The sequence below is a fragment of the Scyliorhinus torazame genome, chromosome 6 (genome assembly GCF_047496885.1).
Source record: "Scyliorhinus torazame isolate Kashiwa2021f chromosome 6, sScyTor2.1, whole genome shotgun sequence".
In the NCBI taxonomy this organism is placed as follows: domain Eukaryota; kingdom Metazoa; phylum Chordata; class Chondrichthyes; order Carcharhiniformes; family Scyliorhinidae; genus Scyliorhinus; species Scyliorhinus torazame.
In genome coordinates this window covers 42,047,059-42,075,037 of record NC_092712.1, presented here as the reverse complement: position 1 = coordinate 42,075,037, position 27,979 = coordinate 42,047,059, and the positions used below count along the sequence as shown (strand labels likewise).

The window sequence follows — 27,979 nt, the reverse complement described above, 5'->3', positions numbered from 1 at the left end:
TTGCTGTTTGTAGTATATATAAATAATTTGGAGGAAAATGTAACTGGTCTGGTTAGGAAGTTTGCAGACGACACAAAGGTTAGTGGAATTGTGGATAGCGATGAGGACTGTCAGAGGATACAGCAGGATTTAGATTGTTTGGAGACTTGGGCGGAGAGATGGCAGATGGAGTTTAATCTGGACAAATGTGAGGTAATGCATTTTGGAAGGTCTAATGCAGGTAGGGAATATACAGTGAATGGTAGAACCCTCAAGAGTATTGAAAGTCAAAGAGATCTAGGAGAACAGGTCCACAGGTCATTGAAAGGGGCAACACAGGTGGAGAAGGTAGTCAAGAAGGCATACGGCATGCTTGCCTTCATTGGCCGGGGCATTGAGTATAAGAATTGGCAAGTCATGTTGCAGCTGTATAGAACCTTAGTTAGACCACACTTGGAGTATAGTGTTCAATTCTGGTCGCCACACTACCAGAAGGATGTGGAGGCTTTAGAGAGGGTGCAGAAGAGATTTACCAGGATGTTGCCTGGTATGAAATGAAATGAAAATCGCTTATTGTCACAAGTAGGCTTCAAATGAAGTTACTGTGAAAAATGCCTAGTCGCCACATTCCGGCGCCTGTTCGGGGAGGCTGATACGGGAATTGAACCGTGCTGCTGGCCTGCCTTGGTCTGCTTTCAAAGCCAGCGATTTAGCCCTGTGCTAAACAGCTCCTGGACGGCATTAGCTATGATGACAGGCTGAATAAACTCAGTTTGTTCTCACTGGAATGACGGAGGTTGAGGGGCGACCTGATAGAGGTCTACAAAATTATGAGGGGCATAGACAGAGTGGATAGTCAGAGGCTTTTCCCCAGGGTAGAGGGGCCAATTACTAGGGGGCCTAGGTTTAAGGTGCGAGGCGCAAGGTTTAGAGTAGATGTACGAGGCAAGTTTTTTACGCAGAGGGTAGTGGGTGCCTGGAACTCGCTACCGGAGGAGGTGGTGGAAGCAGCGACGATAGTGACATTTAAGGGGCATCTTGACAAATACATGAATAGGATGGGAATAGAGGGATACGGACCCAGGGGGCGTCATTCTCCGACCCCCCCGCCGGGTCGGAGAATGGCCGTAGGCCGCCGTGAATCCCGCCCCCGCCGAAGTCTCCGGTACCGGAGATTGGGCGGGGGCGGGAATCGGGCCGCGCCGGTTGGCGGGACCCCCCGATGGATTCTCCGGCCCGGATGGGCCGAAGTCCCGCCCAGAAATTGCCTGGTCCCGCCGGCGTAAATCAAACCTGGTATTTACCGGCGGGACCAGGCGGCGTGGGCGGGCTCCGGGGTCCTGGGGGGGGGGGGGGGGGGGGGCGCGGGGCGATCTGACCCTGGGGGGTGCCCCCACGGTGGCCTGACCCGCGATCGGGGCCCACCGATCCGCGGGCGGCCCTGTGCCGTTGGGGCACTCTTACCCTTCCGCCTTCCGCTACGGCCTCCACCATGGCGGAGGCGGAAGAGACTCTCCCCACTGCGCAAGCGCGGGAAACTGACAGCGGCTGCTGATGCTCCCGCGCATGCGCCGGGAAACTGTCAGCGGCCGCTGACGCTCCCGCGCATGCGCCGCATTTCCGCGCCAGCTGGCGGGGCAACAAACGCCATTTCCGCCAGCTGGCGGGGCGGAAATCCCTTCGGCGTCGGCCTAGCCCCTCAATGTTGGGGCTAGGCCGCCAAAGATGCGGAGCATTCCGCACCTTTGGGCCGGCGCGATGCCCGTCTGATTGGCGCCGTGTTTGGCGCCAGTCGGCGGACATCGCGCCGTTGGGGGAGAATTTCGCCCAGGAAGTGTAGAAGATTGTAGTTTAGACTGGGTGTCAGTCCTCTTTGAGTCAGTGTCCTCGGTGTTGTGTGCATCTGGGTACTGGATGTCCGTGTCCTGGCTTTCGGTGTCCTGAGTGTCCGTCCTCTGTGTCCCAGTCTCCGGGGTCTCTGTGTCAGTGGATGGGCTTCCATGGCGTCTGGTGAGGGGGGTGCAGTGGGGCATGGGGGTGTGGGGGGCGTATGGGGGCATGGGGGGAGGGGGGGCATGGGGGAGGGCGGCATGGGGGGGGGGAAAGTCAGGCGGGGGCGTCTCACTTGCTGGAAGCCTCTGACCTGACAGCCGGCAACCTCCCGGTCCTCGACTCCACCTACGAGATGCAATGCCCCCTGCTCATGGACGGTGAGCGGCTGCAGTACGGGTGGACCCCCTCTGGTTCTCTCCCGCTCCCTGTGGTTATGGGCAGTCTTATCCTGGGCGGGGGGGAACAAACGTCAGTGTTAGGCGTCCGACGCAGGCAGCCCAGAAGTTGGGTACATGATGGCATGGCTGCACGGGGCACCTGGCCAAAGCGCCTGGCATGGGTGAGTGCAGCCCATGTGCATCAGGTAGGGAGTTGCGCCATCGCCCTGGGGAATGGGGGGGGGCACCTTTCATATGTGTGGGTGGCATGCGGGGGTGGTGCCGGGGGCATGTCAATGTGTACTCCCCCTCATAAGATTGTGCATCTTCTTCCGGCACTGTTCGCCGGTACGTGGGGTGTGCCCCACATCGCTGACGGCATTGCCCAACTCTCTCCACAAACGCCGGACGTGCTGCGCGGGTGGTGGTGTCCACGCCTGGGGCACAGGACCGCCCTCATCCCCTCCACCGAGTCCAGGAGGGTGCCCAGGTCACGGTCCCTGAACCTCGGGGCGGCACGGCGGGCGGCATCCATCTTGCGGGTCTCGGGACTGAGCGCCGCTCGCGCACCTTCAGCGACGCGGTCCAGCATCATTGTTGTGCCTATCCGACGCCGGTCTGGGGCCACTCCCGCCCCGCTTCTCACGGCGCCCGTCCTAGCCCCTTTTGTGGGCCAGAATCGCTACTGACAGCGGCCCGTTCATGCCGTCGTAAAACTCTCCGGGTTTTACGATGGCGTCAACACTTAGCCGCTGGATCGGAGAATCCTGCCCCTCGTGTCTTGTCCTGCCATGAGTTAATGATTAAAATAGACCAAGGGTAATGCACAAATTGGCCGTTCTGTTTACATTAATGACTTTAAATTTTTCAAACTAAGGGGAAATTTAACATGGCCAATCCACCTACCGTGCAAACCTTTTGTTGGGGTTGTGGGGGTGAGATCCACGCAGGCACGGGGAGAATGTGCAAACTCCACACGGGCAGTGACCCGAGGCCCCATTTCCATTAATTACATCAGAGGCTACTCTTTTTTTCTTTATTCATTCATATAATGTGGGCCTCGCTGGCCGGGCCAGCATTTGTTGCCCATCCCTGAGGGCATTTAAGAGTCAGCCACATTGCTGTTGGTCTGGAGTCACATGTAGGCCAAGCCAGGTAAGGATGACAGATTTCCCTCCCATAAATGACATTAGTGAACCAGATGGGTTTTAAAATAATCAACAATGGGTTCATGGTCGTTATTAGACCAGACTTTTAATTTCAGATTTATTTTTATTTCATTCAAATTCCACCATCTGCCCCTGGTGGGATTCGAATCCATGACCTCCACTACGCCACTGCCTGTCCCCTTGAAATTGTGCCAAATTTAATCTGTCAGATCAACCTGGTATAACATTAGATTATTTAAGATCATATTCCCGGGCTGCACGGTGGCACAGTGGTTAGCACTGCAGCCTCACGGTGCCGAGGTCCCAGGTTCGATCCCGGCTCTGGATCACTGTCTGTGTGCAGTTTGCAAATTCTCACCGTGTTTGCTTTGTTTTCGCCCCCACAGCCCAAAGATGTGCAGGGTAGGTGGATTGGCCATGCTCGAATTGCCCTGTAATTGGAAAAGATGAATAGGGTACTCAAATTTTATTTTAAAAGATCACGTTCCACTTGTTGTGTTTTGTCTACTGAGTATTTGACTGGCAATTTCATAAATTTACTGATCTCACCTGGTCAGTAATTGCACCAATTGTTCCATTTAATGCACAATTCTGCCGTAGGTATTTGCTCCCAATCTAATTACTCATCAAACAGTGTCTGCCGCTTATTGGCCCAAATAGCCTAAAAGATTTGACTCTGGGTGAATGGTCCCGCACTGGAAAAAAATAACAACATACCTGCATTTCTTTGCCACCTCATCTCTTATTTTTGCATGATCTGTAAACCGGACGTTACCGTATGAGGAAAGGTTGAGCAGGTTAGGCCTATAATCCTTGGGAGTTTAGAATAATCGGAGGCAATCTTATTGAAACTTGTAAGATTCTGAGGGGCTGGATAGGTTGGATGCTGAGAGGATGTTTTCCCTCATGGAGGAATCTAGAACCAGGGGCACAGTTTCAGAGTAAAGGGTCTTTTATTTAAGATGGAGGTGAGGAGAAATTTCTCCTCTCAGAGGATCGTCAATCTCGTAAGTTCTCTTCCCTAGAGAACAGTGGAGGCTGGGTAATCGCGTTAAGGTCATGGGGGACAGGCAGAGAACTGCGAATTAAGGCCACAATCACCTCAGCCAACATCTTGAATGGCGGAGCTGGCGTCAGGGGCTGAATGGCCTACTTTGGCGGCCGATTTCTTATGTTAATTCAGAAAATGCAAATTCTCTGGCTCCACTTTTAAAAGAGTGGCAGGGGGTCAGCAATGGCACCTCGCTCACCCCCAAAGATTAGAGTCCAAAAACTCGGAGGCTCAATGGATTGGATTTAATTTCCGTGAATCTTCCTGAAGACCTAAACTGGCCCAGTCCACTCGCTGACCAGAGGCCAGAGACCTAAACTGGCCCAGTCCACTCGCTGACCAGAGGCCGGAGACCTAAACTGGCCCAGTCCACTCGCTGACCAGAGGCCGAAGACCTAAATTGCCCCAGTCCACTTGTTGACCAGAGGCCGGAGACCTAAACTGGCCCAGTCCACTCGCTGACCAGAGGCCGGAGACTTAAATTGCCCCAGTCCACTCGCTGACCAGAGGCCGGAGACCTAAACTGGCCCAGTCCACTTGCTGACCAGAGGCCAGAGACCTAAACTGGCCCAGTCCACTCGCTGACCAGAGGCCGGAGACCTAAACTGGCCCAGTCCACTCGCTGACCAGAGGCCGAAGACCTAAACTGGCCCAGTCCACTCGCTGACCAGAGGCCGGAGACCTAAATTGCACTGGTCCACTTGTTGACCAGAGGCCGGAGACCTAAACTGGCTCAGTCCACTTGCTGACCAGAGGCCTGAGACCTAAACTGGCCCAGTCCACTCGCTGACCAGAGGCCGGAGACCTAAACTGGCCCAGTCCACTCGCTGACCAGAGGCCGGAGACCTAAATTGCCCCAGTCCACTCCCTGACCAGAGGCCGGAGACATAAATTGCCCCAGTCCACTCGCTGACCAGAGGCCGGGGACCTAAACTGGCCCAGTCCACTCGCTGATCAGAGGCCGGAGACCTAAACTTGCCCAGTCCACTCGCTGACCAGAGGCCGGAGACCTAAACTGGCCCAGTCCACTCGCTGACCAGAGGCCGGAGACCTAAACTTGCCCAGTCCACTCGCTGACCAGAGGCCGGAGACCTAAATTGCCCCAGTCCACTCGCTGACCAGAGGCCGGAGACCTAAATTGCCCCAGTCCACTCGCTGACCAGAGGCCGGAGACCTAAACTGGCCCAGTCCACTCCCTGACCAGAGGCCGGAGACCTAAATTGCCCAGTCCACTCGCTGACCAGAGGCCGGAGACCTAAACTGGCCCAGTCCACTCGCTGACCAGAGGCCGGAGACCTAAACTGGCCCAGTCCACTCACTGACCAGAGGCCGGAGACCTAAACTGGCCCAGTCCACTCGCTGACCAGAGGCCGGAGACCTAAATTGGCCCAGTCCACTCGCTGACCAGAGGCCGGAGACCTAAATTGCCCCAGTCCACTCGCTGACCAGAGGCCGGAGACCTAAACTGGCCCAGTCCACTCCCTGACCAGAGGCCGGAGACCTAAATTGCCCAGTCCACTCGCTGACCAGAGGCCGGAGACCTAAACTGGCCCAGTCCACTCGCTGACCAGAGGCCGGAGACCTAAACTGGCCCAGTCCACTCGCTGACCAGAGGCCGGAGACCTAAACTGGCCCAGTCCACTCGCTGACCAGAGGCCGGAGACCTAAACTGGCCCAGTCCACTCGCTGACCAGAGGCCGGAGACCTAAACTGGCCCAGTCCACTCGCTGACCAGAGGCCGGAGACCTAAACTTGCCCAGTTCACTCGCTGACCAGAGGCCGGTGAGCAAAATTCTGGGCAGCAGGAAAATTTGTTAAAACAGACAAATCGAGCGGTAATGGGGGTGGGGGTGTTTTAGCAGGTATCTGGGGGAAATTGGGGTGGGGCTTGGTTTGGGACTGAGGCACGATCAACTGAACAAAGACTAGAGTTGGATACAACTGAGGCTTTATTGCTCTAAGATGTGTGGCCTCCCACAGCAGCTGGCGAAATGGCTGCTGAATGGAGGACACACATATTTATACTCCGCCAACTGGGCGGAGCCAGCAGGCAGGGACTACCAGCGAACCTGTAGTACAGGTCCTACCGTACATCACCGAATACAGGTGCAATAGTGGTTTACCTCATTCACACCCTGTTAAAATTGAGTCCGGCGGGGCTGGTGGAGAACTATATACAGCAGTGAATTTATATTTACAGTATTTGATCAGAAACAAAAATTTCTTTTGAAGTCCGGTGAAAGTTCGAGATTTAACCGGTCTGTTGCCTTGATGTTCCGCTGGGAGCGACGTAGCGGTGGCGGCGATGTCGATGTTGGCCTGATGTTCGGTTACTTTGGGAGCGTGCCCAAATCCTCTTCATCCTCGGGCGTGGGCAAGGGAAGGACGGATGGTCCTGGTGGGGTTAATGCTGGGAGCACCGGGGGAGGGGAGGGTGGCGCTGGGCCGGAGGGGTGTGTGTGTGTGGAGCCTGCTGGTGCCAGGTCCCTGAGGGAGACAGTATCCTGGCGGCCGTCGGGGTACGCTACATAGGCATACTGGGGGTTGGCATGGAGCAATTGCACCCTTTGCACCAATGGGTCCGCCTTGTGGAGTCGGACGTGCCTATGGAGCAGGACTGGTCCTGGAGCTGCGAGCCAAGTCGGGAGCGACACCCCGGATGTGGACTTCCTGGGGAAGGCAAAACGATGTTCATGGGGTGTGTTGTTAGTAGCGGTGCACAGCAGTGACCGAATGGAGTGGAGTGCATCAGGGAGGACCTCCTGCCAGCGAGAGGCTGGGAGGTTCCTGGACCTTGGGGCCAGTTGGACAGCCCTCCATACCGTCTCGTTCTCCCTCTCCATCTGCTCGTTTCCCTGGGGGTTATAGCTGGTCGTCCTGCTGGAGGCGATACCCCTGCTGAGCAGGAACTGACGCAGCTCATTGCTCATGAATGAGGATCCCCTGTCGCTGTGGTATAGGTGGGGAAACCGAACAGAGCGAAGATTGCATTGAGGGACTTGATGATGGTGGCGGACGTCATGTCGGGGCATGGGATAGCGAAGGGGCGCCTGGAGTACTCATCAATACACTCAGAATATATGTGTTTCGGTCGGTGGAGGGGAGGGGCCCTTTGAAATCCAGGCTGAGGCCTTCACCAGGCACGCATGGTCCGGCTGATAAAAGTGCGGCTTGCACTCCGCACAGACCTGGCAGTCCCTGGTGATTGTCCGTACTTCCTCGACGGAGGTTGCGGGCCTTTATGAAATGGTACAACAGTGTGACTGCCGTGTGACAAAGGCTGTCGTGCAGGGTACGGAGTCGGTCTACCTGTGCGCTGGCACATGTACCTCGGGATAGGGTGTCTGGGGGCTCGTTGAGTTTGCAAAATCTCGTAATTATAGGTGGAGAGCTCGATCCTCCACCGCAAGATTTTATCGTTTTTGATCTTGCCCCGCTGTGTGTTGTTGAACATGAAGGCTACCGACCGTTGGTCAGTGAGGAGAGTGAATCTCCTGCCGGCCAGGTAATGCCTCCAATGCCGCGGTAGCTTGGGCCTCCTTTTCGCCGGATGAGTGCCGAATTTCTGAGGCATGAAGGCTGCGGGAAAAGAATGCCACGGGTCTGCCTGCCTGATTGAGGGCGGCTAGGGCGACGTCCGATGCGTCGCTCTCAACTTGAAAGGGCAGTGTCTCGTCTACTGCGTGCATCCCGGCCTTGGCGATATCGGCTCTGATACGGGCGAAGGCCTGCTGTGCCTCGGCCATCAGGGGAAAATGGGTGGACTGAATGAGTGGGCGGTCCTTGTCCGCATAGTTTGGGACCCACTGGGCGTAGTACGAGAAGAACCCCAGGCAGCGTTTGAGGGCATTGGGGCAGTGGGGGAGGGGAAGCTCCATGAGAGGGCACATGCGGTCGGGGTTGGGCCCCAGAACTCCGTTCTGGACCACATAGCCGAGGATGGCTAAGCGGGTCATGCTAAACATGCACTTCTCCTTGTTGTAGGTGAGGTTGCGAAGAGTGGCGGTGTGGAGAAATTTGGCAAGGTTGGCATCGTGGTCCTGCTGATCATGGCCGCAGATGGTGACGTTGTCTAGGTACAGGAAGGTGGCCCACAAACCGTACCGGTCGACCATTCGGTCCATCTCCCTTTGGAAGACCGGGACCCCATTAGTGACGCCAAAGGGAACCCTGAGAAAGTGATTGAGATGACCGTCCGCCTCGAAAGCGGTGTATGGACGGTCTGATTTACGAATGGGGAGCTGGTGGTCGGCGGATTTGAGGTCTACCGTTGAGAAGACCCGGTACTGTGCAATCTGATTGACCATATCAGATATGCGTGGGAGGGGGTATGCGTCGAGCTGCGTGTACCTATTGATGGTCTGGCTGTAGTCCACGACCATTCTGTGTTTCTCCCCAGTTTTAACGACTACCACTTGGGCCCTCCAGGGGCTGTAGCTGGCCTCAATAATGCCCTCCCGAAGCAGCCACTGGACCTCGGACCTGATGAAGGTCCTGTCCTGGGTGCTGTACCCTCTGCTCCTGGTGGCGACGGGTTTGCAATCCGGGATTAGATTGGCGAAGAGGGAAGGCGGATCGACCTTTAGGGTCGCGAGGCCGCACACAGTGAGGGGTGGTAGGGGCCCGTCGAATTGGAGGGTTAGGCTCTGGAGGTTACACTGGAAGCCCAGGCCGAGTAGTAGGGCAGCGCAGAGGTTAGGGAGGACGTAGAGGCGGAACCCGCTGAATTCTACGCCCTGGACCGTGAATGTGACCGTGCAGGACCCCCGGATCGCGACGAAATGGTTTCCGGAGGCCAGGGAAATTCTTTGGTTGGCCGGGTGTACCGCAAGGGGGCAGCGCCTTACCGTATCCGGGTGTATGAAGCTTTCGTTGCTCCCGGAGTCCAGCAGGCAAAAGGTCACGTGACCGTTAATTTACACACTTGTCGATGCGGTGGCCAGGTTGTGCGGACGAGACTGGTCGATCGTCACTGAGGCGAGTTAGTGATCGGTCGTCGCTGATGTCGGATGATGGGGAGCCTGGGGGGGCCCAGGTCCTGGAATGCTGTCGGTGTCCATGTCCCGTGGGGGAGACAAGATGGCGGCGCCTGGAGATCCTGCGGGGGACAAAATGGCGGCGCCCATGGGCCGCATGTTGCGGGGGTTGGACAAGATGGCGGTGCCCATGGGCTGCACGTGGATTGAGGGGGAGAAGATGGCGGCGCCCACTGGCCGCGCGTGGTCCGGGGAGATGAAGATGGCGGCGCCCATTGTGTGTAGGCTAGGGGGGTGGGGGCGATAGCGGCGACTGCCCGGGCCTGGCACACCGCGGCGAAGTCCACCTTTTTGCCGCAAGCCTTGCAAAGGGCAGCGCGAGCCGGGCAGAGATGGTGAGGGTGCTTCTGCTGGCCGCAGAAGTAACATCGGGAAACCCCGGGGTGCGCGGACTGGCTTGTGGGGCAGGCGTACTGGCTGGGTAAGGCCCCGCTGGGGCGGCCGTCTGTGGGGCCCATGAGGGGTAGGACCCACGAGGGGTAGGAGGGGTGGGCCGCGCGGCTGGTGGGGTAAGCCTGAATGTTACGTGAGGCAACCGTCATGGAGAGCACTAGCTTCTTTGTTTCAGCCATGTCGAGCGTGGCCCCTTCTAACAGTCTTTGGCGTATGAGGTCCGACCCAATCCCCATTACGAACGCGTCCCGCATAAGAAGGTTGGAATGTTCGGTGGCCGTAACGGCCTGACCGTCACAGTCCCGGACGAGTGGGATTCGGGCCCGACAGAAGTCTTCTATGGACTCACCAGGGAGTTGAGAGCGAGTGGTGATTACGTGCCTGGCGAAGAGTGTGTTCGCTTTCTGTGCGTAGTTTTTTTTGCGAAGCGCCATGGCGTCAGCGTAGTTCGGGGCGTCCTGGATCAGCAGAAACACGTTGGAGCTCAACCTTGAGTACAGGATCTGTATCTTCTGAGCCTCTGGAACAGGGGTGGTCGCTGAGTTGATGTACGCCTCGAAGCAAGTTAGCCAGTGATTAAAGTCCTTTTTGGCGTCGCTTGATTGCGGATCCAGCTGCAGGCAATCTGGTTTGATTAGTAAGTCCATCTTTTAGAAAATCTTAGAGCAGTAAATTGAGGCACGATCAATTGAACATAGACTAGAGTTGGATACAACTGAGGCATTATTGCTCTAAGATGTGTGGCCTCCCACAGCAGCTGGCGAAATGGCTGCTGAATGGAGGACATACATATTTATACTCCGCCTACCGGGCGGAGTCAGCAGGCAGGGACTACCGGCGAACCTGTAGTACAGGTCCTACCTTACATCACCTAATACAGGTGCAACAGTGGTTTACCACCAGGACCAAGGTTTCCTGTGAGATCTGAAGATCGCACCCCGGCTCACAAAAAAACTTCACTTTAAAACATTCACGCTTAACCAGCTGGGACTCCTCCAGCCTACTATCCGCACCCAACAGGTTTACTTTGACAGAAACACCCATATAGGCATTTGACTAAAGTTGCTGATCCAGGTGACATCATCAGATCTGACCTGCATATTTATAGACACCCCCTCCCCCCACACACCTTCCCGCAGGTGTCCTGTTTGGCAGCTCGAAAAATCAACTTAAGATCAGGATGGGGAGGGAAAACAGCGAGGTCGCAGGGGAGGATAATTGACTGGTCTAATTTTAACAGCCCCCTGCCAGTTCAGTTCTCATCAGCCTGTGGGGGGGGGGGGGGGCTGCTGACGGCCATGTACCCAAAGACCTGTCCGGTAAAGTTGCCTTCTCGGTCACAACCCACTGATTGTCCATACCTCCAATGCAAGGACACCTGCAAGCAAGATACAAAGATGGCGGCTATCGACACAAGCAACCGGAGGGTCCGGTGGGGGTGGGTGAAAATCAGTTCATGTTCTGACCTGACAAATTACTTGTCACCTGAGCTGAATTTTTTATGTGTGTGTGTGAGTGTGTGTAGGCCGCTTGAGAATAGGATCCGTCTCATGGTGATGAAGTGTTTAGCTTCACTATTGTGTATAAAGAATGGTCACTTTGCTGAGGGACTGGCGGGATAGTCATGTCAGACGGTGGGTTATCATGCTGATTGATCACAAGGTGGGCAAGGGGGAGGATGCGCTCCCCAGTTGGTCTCTGTTAGAGCAGTTTTTGTTACCAGTTGACTGAGTGGCTCGTTGCCAGGTTACGTAATGCTTCGGTACCCTGGAAACCTAGGATGGCCACATGTATTTTGCTGGTGCAACTCACCAAAGTCCCGTCAATTGTTGGCATCTTTCCTTTACCATTTAAAAACCCGAATAGGATCGGTAACAAGGGAATTTTGTTTTAAATGGATGGGTGTGTGCCTGTTTCTCTGGCAGGAGCAGCAGGATTTAGAAAGAGCTATCATCAGTCACACTCCAGGACAGAGACGTTAGATCCCTGATCACTGGAGCTGAACACCTGTCGGGTGTTGTTGGCATGTCAAAGTAACGAGGTCTAGAGGACACCGTCTTGCGTGAGCACAGTTTCAAGGAGGCAACAGTCTGGAGTTGTTCGTTAAACAGCGTGTTTGAGGGCTACACGCTCAGATAATTGTGGTGAAGAGAAGAGGGATGTAAAGAATTTATATACTGCCTGTCACAGCCAGTACATTTCGTAATGTAGGCAAACGCTGAGGCTAGTTTACACCCAACAAGCTGCCATCGTCAGCAAAGAGAGAATGCCAGATAATCTGATTTGCAGAGATGTTGGTTATGGGGTAAATATTGATCAGGACACCAGGCCTCCTTGCCAGCTCTTTGCAGAGCAAGTCAGTCAGCCTCACTCCACCGTCCCGTCCCCATACCATAGGGTATATGAATTTTTCTTCATATACCCGTCCCAATTTCCTTTTGAAATCAGTGTTTGTTTCCGCTTCCACCACTTTTGTGGACCGCGAGCTCCAGGTCATTAACACTCTGCTTAAAAATAATTCTGCCTCACATTCTCTCTCTCTCTCTCTCTCTTCCCCCTGCCCACCCACCCTCTCTTGCCCATGTGGTGAACGTTTTGCAGTAACCAGTCACCATGTATATAACTGGATCACGCTGTTGCCCATGTGGGCTCCACCTATGGACCATAGTAAGGTATTACCTGTAATAGAACAGAGAACATAGAAAAATACAGCACAGAACAGGCCCTTCGGCCCACGATGTTGTGCCGAACCTTTGTCCTAGATTAATCATAGATTATCATTGAATTTACAGTGCAGTGTATCATGTTGGTGCCTTGTGGGCTCCCCCCCCTGGCTCCACCCCTTGAGGGGAGGTATAAAGAGCAGTAGCCCTGTAGGCGGCTCTCACTAGCAGACCAGTCGCAGGCAGGCACTGTCCTAGTTGATTAAAGCCACAGTTTACTTCTACTCCTGGTTTTGTGTGAATTGATGGTCGTATCAGCCCAAAACCATAAATCTCTGTCCCCGAGTCCTTGTACTATTAGCTAATGGGAACAGCATTTCTTGGTTTACCTTACCCAAACCTGTCATAATCCTGTACATCTCTAGCAAATCTCCCCTTAATTTCCTTTGCTTTAAGGTGAACAACTCCAGTTTTTCCAACCTTGCCTTGTAATTATGCTCCCTATTTCCTGGAACCATTCTTGTAAATAACTTCTGCACCCCCTCAAGGACCCTCATATCTTTCCACAGGTGCAGTGACCAGAACTGGACACAATACTCCAGCCGAGGCCTAACCAGAGCTTTGTAAAGGTTCAGCATAACTTTCCCAGTTCTGTGCTCAGTGCCTCTATTTATGAAGCCCAGTATCCTATCGGCTTTGCAAATCACTCTCTCTCCCTTTCTCTCTCTCTCTCAATATGTGCTGCCATCCTCAAAGAACAATGCAATGCCCATGCACTCCAAGGTCCCTCAGTTCCTGCACCCTGTATAGGATTGTGCCATTAAGTCTATACTCTATCCCTTCTTCCAAAATGTACCAGCTCACACTTCTCTGTAATTAAATTCCATCAGCCAATTTGTCTGCCCATTCTGCTACTCATGTCCTGTTGTGGTTTGTGGATATCATCTTCACTGTTTGCCACACCTCCAAGTTTGCCATCACGGCAGATTTTGAAATTCTACACTGTAGTTTCCAAGACCCTGAACATTTACATTTGGTAAAAAAAGTACTAGTCTTCGCACTGATCCTTGAGGAACACCATTGTCTCCTGACCTCCCATCTGAGAAAGAACCATTTACCACAACTCGCTTTTTTCTGACACCTAATGGAGGGTAGATGGATGACAATGCAGAGGGATGGGATGGGAGGGGAGGGTGGATTCCAATAAAGGGGAAAACAAATTGCCATGAAGGGGAGAATCTATAGCAATGAAAGGAGAAGGAATGTGAAGCACAGATTTGCTGGACATGCAGTGGCAGAATGGCGTGCGTATTGAATTGAGATGCAAATGAGAAAAAGGGTGACGGATAAGACGGACACATGGGGCAAGATTCTCTGATCCTGAGGCTAAGTGTTGATCGTAAATGCTGTCGCGTTTTACGATGGTGTCAACAGGCCCCCAGGAGCAGCGATTCTGAGTCCTACAGGAGGTCAGCACAGCACTGGAGTGACCCATGACACTCCAGCTGCCGATACCGGTGTCAAATGGGCGCCGTGGGTCTGTGCATGCGTGCTGCGACCGGCGCGAATGCGGGCATGCTCACTGCGACCGGCACGATTGCGCGCATGCCGGTGGCTTCCTTCTCCGCGCCGGCCCCGACGCAACATGGCGTAGGGCTACAGGGGCCGGCGCAAAGCAAGAGAGGCCCCCAACGCGAGAGGCCGGATTGCCGATCGTTGGCCCCGATCGTGGGCCAGGCCACAGCGGAGGCCACCCCTGGGGTCGGGCCGCCCCCGAAAGGATGCACGCCGAGGTCCTGCCGGGTAAGGCCGCACGTGGACGTCGGCGGCGGGACTCGGATTTCTTTTGCGGCCACTCGGCTCATCCTGGGCAGAGAATCGCCGGGGTGGTGATTCTCCCGCTCACCGGAGAATCAGCGGGGCGGCGTCGTGCGATTCGCGCCTGGCCCGGCGATTCTCCGACCCGGCCTGCGCTAAGAGAATCCCGCCCATAATTTTGTTGGGTTGGGTGGATGTTATTCACAGGTTTGCTGTTCCTGGAGATCATAGATAATTGCAGGCATGATGCTTTACTGTAAGTGGGGTTGTGATGGTCGCGGGTCTGATTTCTGGTGGTGTGTGACTTTACTTCACTATGTGCTGAGTGTGGTTTTCTTCTTTTCTGCCTTAGTCCTGATTTTCTGGTCGACGCCACTTTAAGTTGCTCCGTCTTCCCCTTTCCCTTGGTCGGCTGCCAGTGCTCCAGCTGCGTCTCGTTCTTTAACAATTACAAACTGACGAATGGTCACAATGGCCATGATAAAGAGGTCAAACCATTGCTGCACTTGCAGAGGTGAGTTCTCGTCTTCTCGTGGGCTAATTGTGGATCAACAGGGGCGGCGGCATGGTGGCGCAGTGGTTAGAATTGCTACCGCACCGAGGACATGTGTTCGATCACGGCCCCGGGTCACTGTCCGAGTGGAGCTTATACATTCTCCCCGTGTCTGTGTGGGTCTCACCCCCACAACCCAAAAAGATGTGCAGGATAGGTGGATTGGCCACGCTAAATTGCCCCTTAATTGGGAAAAGTTTTTTTTTTTAATTTAAAAACTGTGGGTCAACAAAGATGTTTCAACCACCGCATTGTGGAACCAGGTGAATGGATGTGGCTCCCCATGTAATGGTTCTCCACTCTCGGCCCTGTTATTATGGGGAGGTTTTGAACAGAGGCAATGGGCTGTCTCTCGCAGAGAAAATAGGTCATTCAATCCTGCTTCCCTTTTGGCTGGTTGAAGATGGAACACATTAATTATTGGGTAGGGGATTGGTTAGCTCAGTTCGCTGGACGCGGAGCGACACCAACAGCGCTGCCCTCCCCCGGCTTCTCAACTTTGCCCCTCCCCTGAGGTGCGGGGAACCTCCGGTTAAACCACCATCAGTCAGCTCTCAAAGGGGAGCAGCCTATGGTCATCTGGGACTGTGGCCGCCATTTAGATTTTAATCACTGGTTCAAACTCTGACATCACATCCTGGTGAAAGCACCCGCATCCCAAGGGGCGCAAGGCGGAGGCCCATGAAGCCACCCTGGTGCAGTTAGGGATGTTGCCCATCAGCTTTGCCCACTCCCTGAAACAGATGACATGAAGAATTGGTTGGGCCAAGCCCTGTTTGTGTGCTGTCTATTCAATGTAGCAGCTCCCTCTCTACTCCCCGTTCAGGGTCTTGCATTGAGTGGGTTTTGCCAGTCTTGGTGCCGTTCCTCATGGGTTTGTTTCCACAGCAAAGAACTGCCAGTAACTGGAATGAAATTGGCTGCTAAATGTAAAAAAAACACAAGGATAATTACAAAATACTACCCTAGTTGAGTAGGGAACACTCTCCTGAAAGTTAAGGAAAGGCCCATTGTTATCACAGAGAATAGTGATATTAATAGTGACCTTCGCTGGGGCAATAATTGTAATATATGCTTTACAGTGGGAAAGTGACTGGATTGAATTAGGTGCCCACTTTATATCCCCACCTGATTTTATTTTACATTCAATGCACCATGTCAGATATTTAGGTGCTTTTATCATGCTTGTAATACTGGTGGGGTGTCAATGAATTTCTAGACCTTAGTGGCATTAATGTCAACCAAAGCATTATTGTGCCTTTAATGGAATAAAATAAACTAAGGCTCTTCACATGAGCATTATAAAACAAAATCTAACACTGTGCCACCCGAGGAGATACGAGGTCAGGTGGCCAAAGGAACCCGGTTCAAGACGTATACTTTTCAGCTAGCTTAAAGGAGGAAGGAGAGATAGAGAGAGTGGGATAGAGAGGTGGGGAAGTGTAGAAAGGCAGAGTGGTGGAGGGAGGGAATTCCAGAGCTTGTGGCCCAGGCAACTGAGGTGCTGCCACCAATGGGAAATTGCAAGAGGTCAGAGTTGAGGTGACGCAGATTCTGGGAGGGTTGTGGAGCTGGAGGAAATGACAGAGAAAGGGAGGGGCCAGGCCACCGAGGGATTTGTGAATGGGGGTGAGAATTTTAAAATTGAAACGTTGCTTAAGTGGGAGTCAGCGTGGACTGATGAGCAAATGTGCCAGGGGAATCTTGGTGGGAATTAGGACATGGGGAAGTAGTGTTCTGCATGGACTCAGACTGATGTTGCGGTGGTATGGAAATAAATGTTTGCTAATGATTGGTAAGGATTTCTAAACCAAGCACTCACAGAATAAGTAAAGCTTTCAGTATTGCTGATATAGATTAAAGCATAGACAGGTTAATGCAGAGTGAGGACATTCTACCCATCATGTGTGTACCAGCAATAAAATAAGATCCAGCTGGTGATCCCCCAACACAGTGATGGGGCTGTGCGTTTGCACACTCTCCTTTCCCCTCGGGGATCTGGATGGGAATGTAGTTCAGTGACCTTGCTCTCTGCTATGTGGTGAAATTACTTTCAACTCTGGTGCAAGCCTGCAGTAGACAATTTGCCACCATGTCTTACACTGACCATCTCACTCAGATACAGGTCAAATGTGGCAGGTGCAAAAATGTGATGCTGCTGCTGTTTTGTGATTGGGCCTGGGGTGCAGAGTCGAAGGAGCATTGGACTTTGTGTCAAACATGAGGGGCTGAATTCTCCGCCATCGGGATGCTCCATTTTGTCAGCAGCCCGGGGGTTTCCCGGCAGCCGGAGAAACGTCAGGACGGAGTAACCTGCCCGAAGTGTTTGAATAAAGGGTTTCAAACTCAAATGGGAAACCTAGAGAATACAATAATTGAGAATTACTTGCTTACTGGGCCCCTTACAGGGGTTTTTAACTCAGTCAGTCCAATGCATTCCAGGTGATAGGCTGGATGGCCTTCTCTTGTCGTAGCATTTTTATGTTTAAGAAACATTCTGCAGAGTGGGATGGCCTGTGTGTGATGACCTTTCCTTCCGATCCTTCCACAGGCAGAAACTTCCCATTAACATAAATGATTATGTGATTGTAAATGGCAACAAGTCAGGCACTGCTCGCTATGTTGGCCATTTGGATGGTTCTGGAATGGCCAATGCAGTCTTTGTAGGAGTTGAGCTTGATGAGCCAAGTAAGTACAGTATCTTCACCAAATGTGTGAATGTAATCTTGATTCTATACTTAAAATAACATCTGTTGGGCCAAGTCCCAATTCACATAATTAATTATATTCTACATTGTTTATATTTTAGTTCTTTTCTATTTCTCTGATCAGGTCTTTTTGCACCACACCGCAATAGAGAGGTTACTGTTAGCACCACATGTGAACTGATTATATATATATATATATATTATATATATATATAAAATAACATAATAGAGAAAACAATAATTGAGAACTACTTGCTTACTGGTGGGTCCTTTACAGGGGTTGTTGGCTCAGTCAATCCAGTGCTTTCCAGGTGATGGGCTGAATGGCCTTCTCTTGCCGTAGCATTTTTATGTTTCAGAAACATTCTGCAGAGTGGGATGGCCTGTGTGTGATAACCTTTCCTTCCGACCCTTCCACAGACAGAAACCTCGGGACGTTACCAATGCTATGATCCATCTCTACGAGGTAGTGCACCGCCTCTATTCTGTGCCTCCCCAATGTGTCACACCTGAGATTGAAAACTTGCCTCGTGGTCAGACTGTCCCGGTGTCTGAGCTCTCAATTTCAATCATGCTATTGCAGACAGATACCAACTGGAGACGAGGCAAACACCATTAGAGGAGAAGTTTCTTACTTCTCAATAATGCTGAATGCAGAAGAACCCTTTATGCACATGGGACCATACAAATCCCACACAATGCAGGGGAATCGTGAAACAAGGACCCATAGGAACAGAGGAATTAGGAGCAGAAGTAGGCAATTCAACCTTTTGAGCCATTCAATCAGATCATGGCTGATCTCTTCCTGGTCTCAAATCCACCTTCCCACCTGTTTCCCATATCCCTTTAACCCATTTTTAAATCAGAAATACATCTAACTCATAGAGACATAGATGTTTACAGCATGGAAACAGGCCCTTCGGCCCAGCTTGTCCATGTCGCCCAGTTTCTATCACTAAGCTAGTCCCACCTGCCCGCATTTGGCCCATATCCCTCTATACCCACCCTGTCCATTTAACTATCTAACTATTTTATAGAGTCATAGAATCTATCCTATTCTTGAAATCCTTGAAATCAATTAATGGTTCTGATTCCACCGCACTATGGGGCAGCTAGTTCCACAAATCCACCACCCTCTGCGAGTTCCTCCCCATCTCAGTTCTAAATCTACTTCTCAACCTATATCTGTGACCTCTCGTTCTAGATTGCCCCACAAAAGGGAACATGTGGTCTACGTTTACTTTATCAATCCCTTTTAGTATTTTATGTACCTCGATCAGGCCCCCTCTCGTCCTTCTAAACTCCAGCGAGTATAAGCCCAAGCTATTGTATCTCTCCTCATGCGTCAATCCCTTCATCCCCGGAATCAATCTGGTGAACCTCCTCTGACCTGCCTCCAATGCCACCGCATCCTTCCTCAAATAAGGAGACCAAAACTGGACACAATACTCCAGAGGTGGCCTCACTAACACCCTATATAATTGCAACAACACTTCTCTACTTTTATACTCCAGTCCTTTTGCAATAATGGCTAAACAGCTGGCTTGCAATGAGAACAGGACCAGCAGTGCGGGTTCAATTCCCGTACCAGCCTCCCCGAACAGGTGCCGGAATGTGGCGACTAGGGGCTTTTCACGGTAACTTCATTGAAGCCTACTTGTGACAATAAGCAATTTTATATAGTTAGAACAAATAATTTCTCCCCCAACAGTAGTAATTGGACAGGGAATACTGGTTATATTGTCTGTGGTTAAGTTCCTGTATCTCTGTTTGGTTGACAGGCGGACTGCATGACGGCACGTTTGAAGGAAAGAGATATTTCCAGTGTTACGAGAACTTTGCCATTTTTGTTCCTGTGCATGAGATATTTTATGTTATAAATAAAAAGGTAAGATGGGAAGAAATGTATAACTTGCATGTGCGCATATATATATATACATACACTTTAATGTTATGATGTGGAGATGCCGGCGTTGGACTGGGGTGGGCACAGTAAGACGTCTTAGAACACCAGGTTAAAGTCCCAACAGGCTTATTTGGAATCACTAGCTTTTGGAGCACAGCTCCTTCATCAGCCGAAAGCTAGTGATTTAACCTGGTGTTGTAAGACTTCTTACTTTAATGTTATACAACACAAAGGTCGTGCTCCATGAACAAAAACAGAAAATGCTGGACAATCTCAGCGGGTCCACAGCATCTGTGGAGAGAGAAGGGAGCTAATATTTCGAGTCTGGATGGTAGTTTCTCAAGGCTGGAGAGAACTGGAAATAGGATGAGATCTATACTTTATAATTTACGGCAGATCAAGATAAAAACTAAATTTGATGTAATCATTGCAAAGTTTGATCATCATTGCAAAATTCAAACAAATGAAACTTTTGAGCGTTTTATTTCCAAGCAAAGGATGCAAAACAAAGGTGAATCAATTGATTGCTTTGTAACTGATCTTAGACTGCCAGCTCAATCTTGTAACTTCTCAGTATTGAATGATTCAATGATCAGGGATCAAATAGTCTTCGGTATAATTGATGAAAAGCTCAGGAAACGTTTGCTGAGACAGAAGGATCTCACACTTGAAAACGCGATTGGAATGTGCCATTTACATCTGTTATTGAAAAGTCAATATAATGAATTTTTTCTCCGTGAAAAGGGCGTGAAAACGAAACTCGAGGTAGAATGGGTTAAGGCAGTGTCGTAGATGAAGAAAATGCGCATTTCAGACAGCAGCCAACTTGCGCGCGCGCATTCTAACCCTACACATGCGCAGTTCGTTAAAAGATGCGAGATGAACGAAGACCGATCTGCGCATGCGCAAAGAGGTTTGATGTGTGGTGACGTGTACGTAATAATGTGTGGAAGGTATGGAACCACCCACAATCAAAAAAAAAATGCCCTGCTCGAGGAAAGCTCTGCTCACAATGTGGCAAACAAAACCACTTCACTTCTCAGTGCAGATCCACACACACATTTAAATCTGCAAAGTCAAGACAGATTGATGTTAGAAGTGTAAATTCTAAGGAAGAAGGTTTTGAAGAACTTTTTTACAATGATACAGATGCTTATTCTTTGGAAAACTCGTTCTTTGTTGGCATTATTGAGAAGTATGATAGAACCACAGAGGTATCATCACCTCTCAAGATAGTCCACTCCATCAACACTGATAATGGAACACAGTATTACAAGTCAATGATTATCCAATCAACTTTAAGCTGGATACTGGCGCTTGTGCCAATTTGGTTAATAAGCTTGACTTCACAAAGCTAAAGCAAACTCCGAAAATCAATCAATCAATCAGCTTGTCAACTGCGTGACTGCAATGGCAATGTCATCACATCAATGGGACCTTGCTACTTGTTAGTTACCAATAATGACAGCGATTTCTCTAAGATTTGAGATTGTTGATTCAAACACGTCTTCACTCTCCGGTGCGCAAACCTGTAAGGATTTACACCTAATTCAGAGGATTTATAGTGCGACTTTATCTCAACCAATGGTTCAAGACGACATTCAAGGGATTCTGGATCATTTTCCAGACGTCTTCGAAGGCATGGGTGCTCTTCCCTACTGTTACAAAATTCAGTTACGACCGGATGCCAAACCTGTGGTACACCCTCTGAGGCGAGCTCCTGCACCACTTCGAGAGAGATTGAAACTTGAACTGGCAAGGTTACAACATCAAGGCATTATATCAAGAATCACAGAACCGACTGACTGGGTCAGTTCCATGGACTGTGTGAAAAAACCTTCTGGCGATCTGAGGATATGCATAGACCCTAAAGATCTTAATAAGAACATTAAGAGGGAGTACTATCCCATTCCCAAGAGTGAAGAAATCACCAGCAAAATGGCTAACGCAAGAACCTTTTCCAAATTGGATGCCTCCAGTGGATTCTGGCAGATGCAACTTGATGAATCTAGTAGAAAGCTATGTACTTTCAACACGTCTTTTGGCAGGTTCTGTTTTAACAGGCTGCCATTTGGAATCATCTCAGCTTCTGATATTTTTCATTGTGTGATGGAACAGATGACTGAGGGTATTGAAGGTGTTTGTGAATATGTGGATGATATAATCATTTGGCCATCACAAGAGAAGAACACAACTCAAGGTTATTACAGGTATTTCAAAGAGTGCACAAGTTTGGTTTGAAACTGAATAGAACCAAGTTTTGGTATTTCGACTCTGAAGTTCCTTGGAGGCCAGATTTCTGAACATGGTGTGTGACCTGACAATGACAAGATTGCTACCATTCAACGAATGAAAGTTCCAGAGGATAAGAAGGCAGTTCTACGTTTCTTAGGTGTTGTGATTTTTTGGGGAAAATTCATTCCCAACCTCTTGTCCAGAACTACTACGCTCAGAAATCTAATACAGACGTCTACCACGTTTGATTGGACTGACGATCATCAAAAGGAATGGCTCGATTTAAAGTCTCAACTGATGACTGCACCTCTTCTTTCGTTCTTCGATCTGAACGGAGAGACAAACATTTCGACTGATGCAAGTCAGGACGGAATAGGAGCAGTTCTGTTGCAAAAGGACGACAAGTCGCCATGGTTACCTGTTGCATACACATCCAGAGCAATAACGCCGACTGAACAACGGTATGTACAAATTGAGAAAGAATGTCTCGGTTTACTTCCAGGTGTTTTAAAGCTTCCTGATTATGTTTATGGACTTCCTATCTTTACTGTTGAAACTGACCACTGACCACTTGCACATATCATACAAAAGGATCTAAATGATATGACTCCGAGATTACAGAGGATCTTGATGAAGCTTAGGAGATACGACTTCAACCTCATCTATATTCCAGGCAAGGACTTGATAATTTCCGACGCTTTGTCACGTTCAATCGATTCACAAGGAGAACCTCATGAATTTATACAGCATGTAGAAGCTCAAGTACAGCTATGTGCTGAAACTCTTCCTGTTTCAGATGGGAAACAACCTCATCCGTGAAGAAACTAAGAAGGATTCAATGTTTCAAACAGTCATAGACCATTTCTACAATGGTTGACCAAAAGGGCATTGTTCCAAGTCAGGAATATTCAAGAATATTTAACCGATGTGGGTGGACTGTTACTTCGACTTGATCGGATAGTTCTACCAGTGTGTCTCCGGCCCATAATTCTCAACCAGATTCATGCAGGTCACCTTGGCATTGAAAAATGCAAGAGAAGGGCGAGCCAAGCTGTGTATTGGCCAGGTATCAATCGGGACATCACTGATATGATACTTGGATGCGAAACACATCAGGAATTTCAACCTGCACAATGCCAGGAGAAACTACAACAACATGCATTAGAGTCATCTGCATGGGCAGAAATTGGGATTGATTTGTTTCACTGCAATGGTTGTGATTATGTCCTTCTAATCGACTACTATTCAAATTATCTGGAAGTCATCAAGTTATCAGGGGCGAAATTCTCCGGTATCGGCACGATGTCCGCCGACCGGCGCCCAAAACGGCGCAAATCAGTCGGGCATCATGCCGCCCCAAAGGTGCGGAATCCTCCGCATCTTGGGGGACCGAGCCCCAACCTTAAGGGGCTAGGCCCGCGCCGGACTGATTTCCACCCCGCCAGGTGGCGGGAAAGGCCTTTGGTGCCCCGCCAGCTGGCGCGGAAATGACATCTCCGGGCGGCGCATGCGCGGGAGCGTTAGCGGCCGCTCACCTCATCCCCGCGCATGCACTGTGGAGGGAGTCTCTTCGGCCTCCGCCATGGTGGAGTCCGTGGTGAAGGCGGAAGGAAAAGAGTGCCCCCACGGCACAGGCCCGCCTGCAGATCGGTGGGCCCCGATCGCGGGCCAGACCACCGTGGGGGCACCCCACGGGGCCAGATCACCCCGCGCCCCCCCCAGCACCCCGGAGCCCACCGCCTTGTCCCGCCGGTAAGGTAGGTGGTTTAATCTACGCCGGTGGAACAGGCATTCTAGCAGCGGGACTTCGGCCCACCCGGGCCGGAGAATCACGGGGGGGGCCCGCCAACCGGCGCGGCACGATTCCCGCCCCCGCCGAATATCCGCCGCCGGAGAATTCGGCAACCGGCGGGGGCGGGATTCACGCCAGCCTCCGCCGATTCTCCGACCCGGTGGGGGGTCGGAGAATCTCGCCCCTGATCTCTCATCCAGATCTGTTATTAAAGCTTCTAAGGAAACTTTTGCCAGAGATGGTATTCCAACCACTGTCATGTCTGACAAAGGGCCGTGCTTCGATAGTCATGAATGGGCTGAATTCTCACGAGAATACAACTTCGCTCACATCACTTTGAGTCCGCATTACCCTCAATCAAATGGTAAAGTGGAGAAAGGAGTTCAAATCATAAAACAACTTCTTAACAAAGCTTTGGATTCTCGTTCAGATATCAATCTCTCGTTACTCTCATATATAGTAACTCCGCTTTCCACAGGTCTATCATTGCCCAGATGTTGATGAACAGGGATTTGAGAACTACTCTACCATCTATGTTTATACCAATCCAGATCATCTGCCCGTGATACAAAAGATGAAACATAAGCGAGAGAAACAGAGAATGTATTCTGATCAACATGCAAATACTCTGGACTCACTGCTTCCAGATGATACCGTCAGGATCAGAGTTCCCGATGGAGGTTGGTCTGCTCCTGCAAAAGTTATTAGACAAGCAGCATCATGTTCTTATATCGTTCAGACAGCTGAAGGAACAATAGTTTGATACAATCGCCGAGCCTACTAAAACTCAAACAACACAATATCATTTTTCCAGATCCACATTCCATGAAAGTATTTTCAATCATACTATGACAAATTCTCAAGTTTGTGAAGATTCACAGAGGACAGTAAAAACTTCTGTGTCTCCTCTTCGTGGTTTAAGAAGGTCAACCAGAAAAAGAAGGCAGCCGGACAGACTCGATTTGTGAATCGTTCCTATTGAACTTTTTCCTTATTGATTTTTCACTATGTTTCAAAGTTATATACATATCATGTATTGTAATAATATTATATATTTTTTCCTTTGTTGTGCATAGAAAAGAAATGTTTAAAAAAAAGGAGGATGTAATGATATGTATATAGGTACGCCAGTGAAGGGTTAATTATTACATCTCAGTGTAATTCAAACACTAGAGGGCACCACCAGTTCCCAGTATAAATATCAGACTTCAGGGAATGCTGGGTAGTTAGCAAAGTAGAAGTATTGATCACAGCACAAGGAGTAGTTTAGATTAGAGAGAGAGTTAACACAAGGTCATCATTAGTTATTACTAGATTATAGATTACTGTTTAACAGATTCAACCTTACTTTATTAGTAGTTATAGCTCAGTAGTGTGTGCGAACTTTATTCAATTAATCGTTATTTAATAAATTAGTTTTGCTTCAATCTAAAGATTGGTAGTTTCTTTATCATCAACTCATCAGCCCATTCTGGATCACAAGGCAAAGAATAACAACATATTATTACAAAGTGTAATATAACAAGCACCACATTAATAGGGCAGAAAGCAATGATTTACCATTGTTTTTCTCAAAATCCATTCACAGGTTGTGGGGGTCACTGACGAGGCCAATCCCTAATTGCCCTTGAGTGGTGGTGGAGGTGGCCCACCCTACCTGGCTGCTGCAGTACCTGTAGTCAATGTGTATCCACAGTACTGTTAGGGAGGGAGTTCCTGTCCAGGATGATTTAAAAGTCAGGGTAATGTACTTCCATCTCCATGCCCTTGTCCTTCTTGGAGGTTATAAGTCCACAGGATGTTAGTGAAAAGGACTTTGCAGTGGGTGACTGTGTGCTGGGCCGATTCATGGTGGGCCACCTGCTTTTATTCTTATTATAGATTTTCGTGCCAGATTTGATGCAACTGAGTAACTTGCTAGAGCGTCTCACAGATTACTTGAGAGTCAACAATGTTGCACAAATGTTATTCATAGGCAACATTTCCCCTCTTAAAGGACATTAGTGAACCTGAAGGGTTTTTTCAAACAACAATTTGATAGTTCCATTATTGCCATTATTGATACTTGATATTTATTTATTGTTTTTAAATTCAGAGTACACAATTTTTTTTTTTCCAATTAAGAGGCAATTTAGCGTGGCCAATCCACCTAGCCTGCACATCTTTGGGTTGTGGGGGTGAGATCCACGCAGACACGGGGAGGATGTGCAAACTCCACACAGACAGTGACCCGGGGCCGGGATTGAACCCAAGTCTTCGGCGCCGTGAGGCAACAGTGAGAACCACTGTGCCACCGTACCACCCATTGTCGATACTTTTTATTCCAATTTGATTAATTAAATTGACATTGCTCTTTCTTCTCGACCATTAGTTCCGGTTCTGGATTACTCGTCCAGTGTCGTAACTACTATAACCACTGAATCTCTAACAAATAACAACACAAATATAATGTGCGGGGGAAAGAAAATTAAACCCATGCCAACTTCACTCTGTTACAGCCAAAGAAATCCATTTCACCTCCAACTCTAAGCTCAATGCAACATCGGCACTCCCTTGGATCGCTCTCCTCTTTGACCAACAACTCTGGGGCCAGGGGAGAGCACGGCCATCAAGCTCACTCCAGGAAGAAGAAGCAACACGTACCCAAGAACTTCAGTGCAACTAAGAGAGTTCTGAGAAAGTCAGGAGCGTCTACCTCCTCGAGGGCATCCAACACGAGCGTGATCCCCTCTCCGGAAGATTGGAGTGAGAGTAATGAGAGGACAGAGAAGGCATCAGTCTCCTCCTTGCAGCCAAAGATCAGCAACCGGGCTTCCACCATCACTGCGAGTCTACCTCCTGACCTAACCCAGTGCAGACCGCCTCATGCTTCAAACAGAGTGAGCCCTAGAAAGTTTTCGAGGTGGGTGCAATCGCCCTTCTTTACTAAACATTACAACTTTGCTACCCACCTGGGAATTGCTAAGCAATCTATGTTTTGGGGAGAGGGGACATTTCGGGGGGGAACGGGTTTAATGGTGATAGAAGGGAGAATATCGGCCAGAATGCTGGAGAACTCCCTGCCCTTCTTTATACAGAAAGATTTTGTGACCTCAGGGCTACTTTTGGAGTGAAGCCACTGAAGGAATATGGCAGATAATGAATTCCCGGAGACAGAAATTAAATAATGATCTGATCATTTGATTTATTATCACGTGTACCGAGGTAGAGTGAAAGGTATTGTTCTGCGTACAGTCCAGGCAGATTGTCCCATACATGAAAAACATAGGACGTATGATAAATATACGATGTAAGTACATAGACGTAGATATCGGGTGAAGCATACAGAGTGTAGTGCTACTCGTCCAAAGATGTGCAGGTTAGGTGGATTGGCCATGCTAAATTGCACTTTGTGTCCAAAAAGGTTAGGTGGGATTACTGGGTTACAGGGATAGGGTGGACGTGAGGGCTTAAGTAGGGTGCTCTTTCCAAGGGCCGGTGCAGACTTGATGGGCCGAATGGCCTCCTTCTGCCCTGTAAATTCTATGATTCTATTGTTCTGCATACAATTCAGGCAGATCGCTCAACGTAAAACATGGAACGTATGATAAATACATGAGGATACATAATGAAAATACATAAAAATAGACAGCAGGTGAAGTATACGGTATACAGTGTTACAACTGTAGAGAAGATGCATAGAAAGATCAGTTCAGTCCATAAGATCAGTTCAAACCTGAAGAGGGTCATTCTTGGGGCTGGTAACAGCGGGGAAGAAGCTGTTTTTGAATCTATTGGTGCGTGTTCTCAAACTTTTATATCCTCTGCCTGATGGAAGAGGTTGGAAGAGAGAATAACCCGGGTGGGAGGGGTCTTTGATTATGCTGTCCGCTTTCCCCAGGCAGCGGGAGGTGTAGATGGAGTCAATGGATGGGAGGCAGGTTTGTGTGATGGACTGGGCGGTGTTCACGACTCTCTGAAGTTTCTTGCAGTCTTGGGCCGAGCAGTTGCATACCAGGCTGTGATGCAGCCAGATAGGATGCTTTCTATGGTGCACCTGTAAAAGTTGGCGAGAGTCAATGTGGGCATGCCGAATTTCCTTAGTTTCCTGATGAGGTTTAGGCCCTGTTGTGCTTTCTTGGTCGTAGCGTCTATGTGGGTGGACCAGGACAGATTGTTGGTTATGTTTACACCTAGGAATTTGAAGCTGTCAATCATCTCCACCTCGGCACCATTGATGCAGACAGGGGAGTGTATGATACTTTGTTTCCTGCAGTCGGTGACCAGCTCCTTTGTTTTGTTGACATTGAGGGAGAGATTGTTGTCGTTACACCATGCCACTACGTTCTCTATCTCCCTCCTATACTCTGACTCGTTGTTGTTTGAGAATCAGACCCACTGTGGTCGTGTCATCAGCAAACTTGTAAATAAATATATAAATAAAATAAATAATCTTTATTGTCACATTAACACTGCAATGAAGTTAC

General features: G+C 49.9%; 1 protein-coding gene across 2 annotated transcripts in view; it reads left to right on the top strand.

Annotated features, from left to right (window-relative positions):
- The window catches only part of LOC140424762 (uncharacterized), a 104,838-nt gene that overhangs the window by 74,479 nt on the left and 2,380 nt on the right, over window positions 1-27,979 (top strand). Inside the window, exons 7-10 of one of the 2 annotated variants that reach the window (XM_072508142.1) lie at window positions 14,672-14,833; window positions 17,424-17,560; window positions 19,362-19,468; window positions 26,012-26,415. In XM_072508142.1, coding sequence (XP_072364243.1) covers window positions 14,672-14,833; window positions 17,424-17,560; window positions 19,362-19,468; window positions 26,012-26,415 — 810 coding nt within the window. The remainder of the gene's footprint in view (window positions 1-14,671; window positions 14,834-17,423; window positions 17,561-19,361; window positions 19,469-26,011; window positions 26,416-27,979) is intronic. The other variant, XM_072508143.1, reaches the window with a different exon arrangement.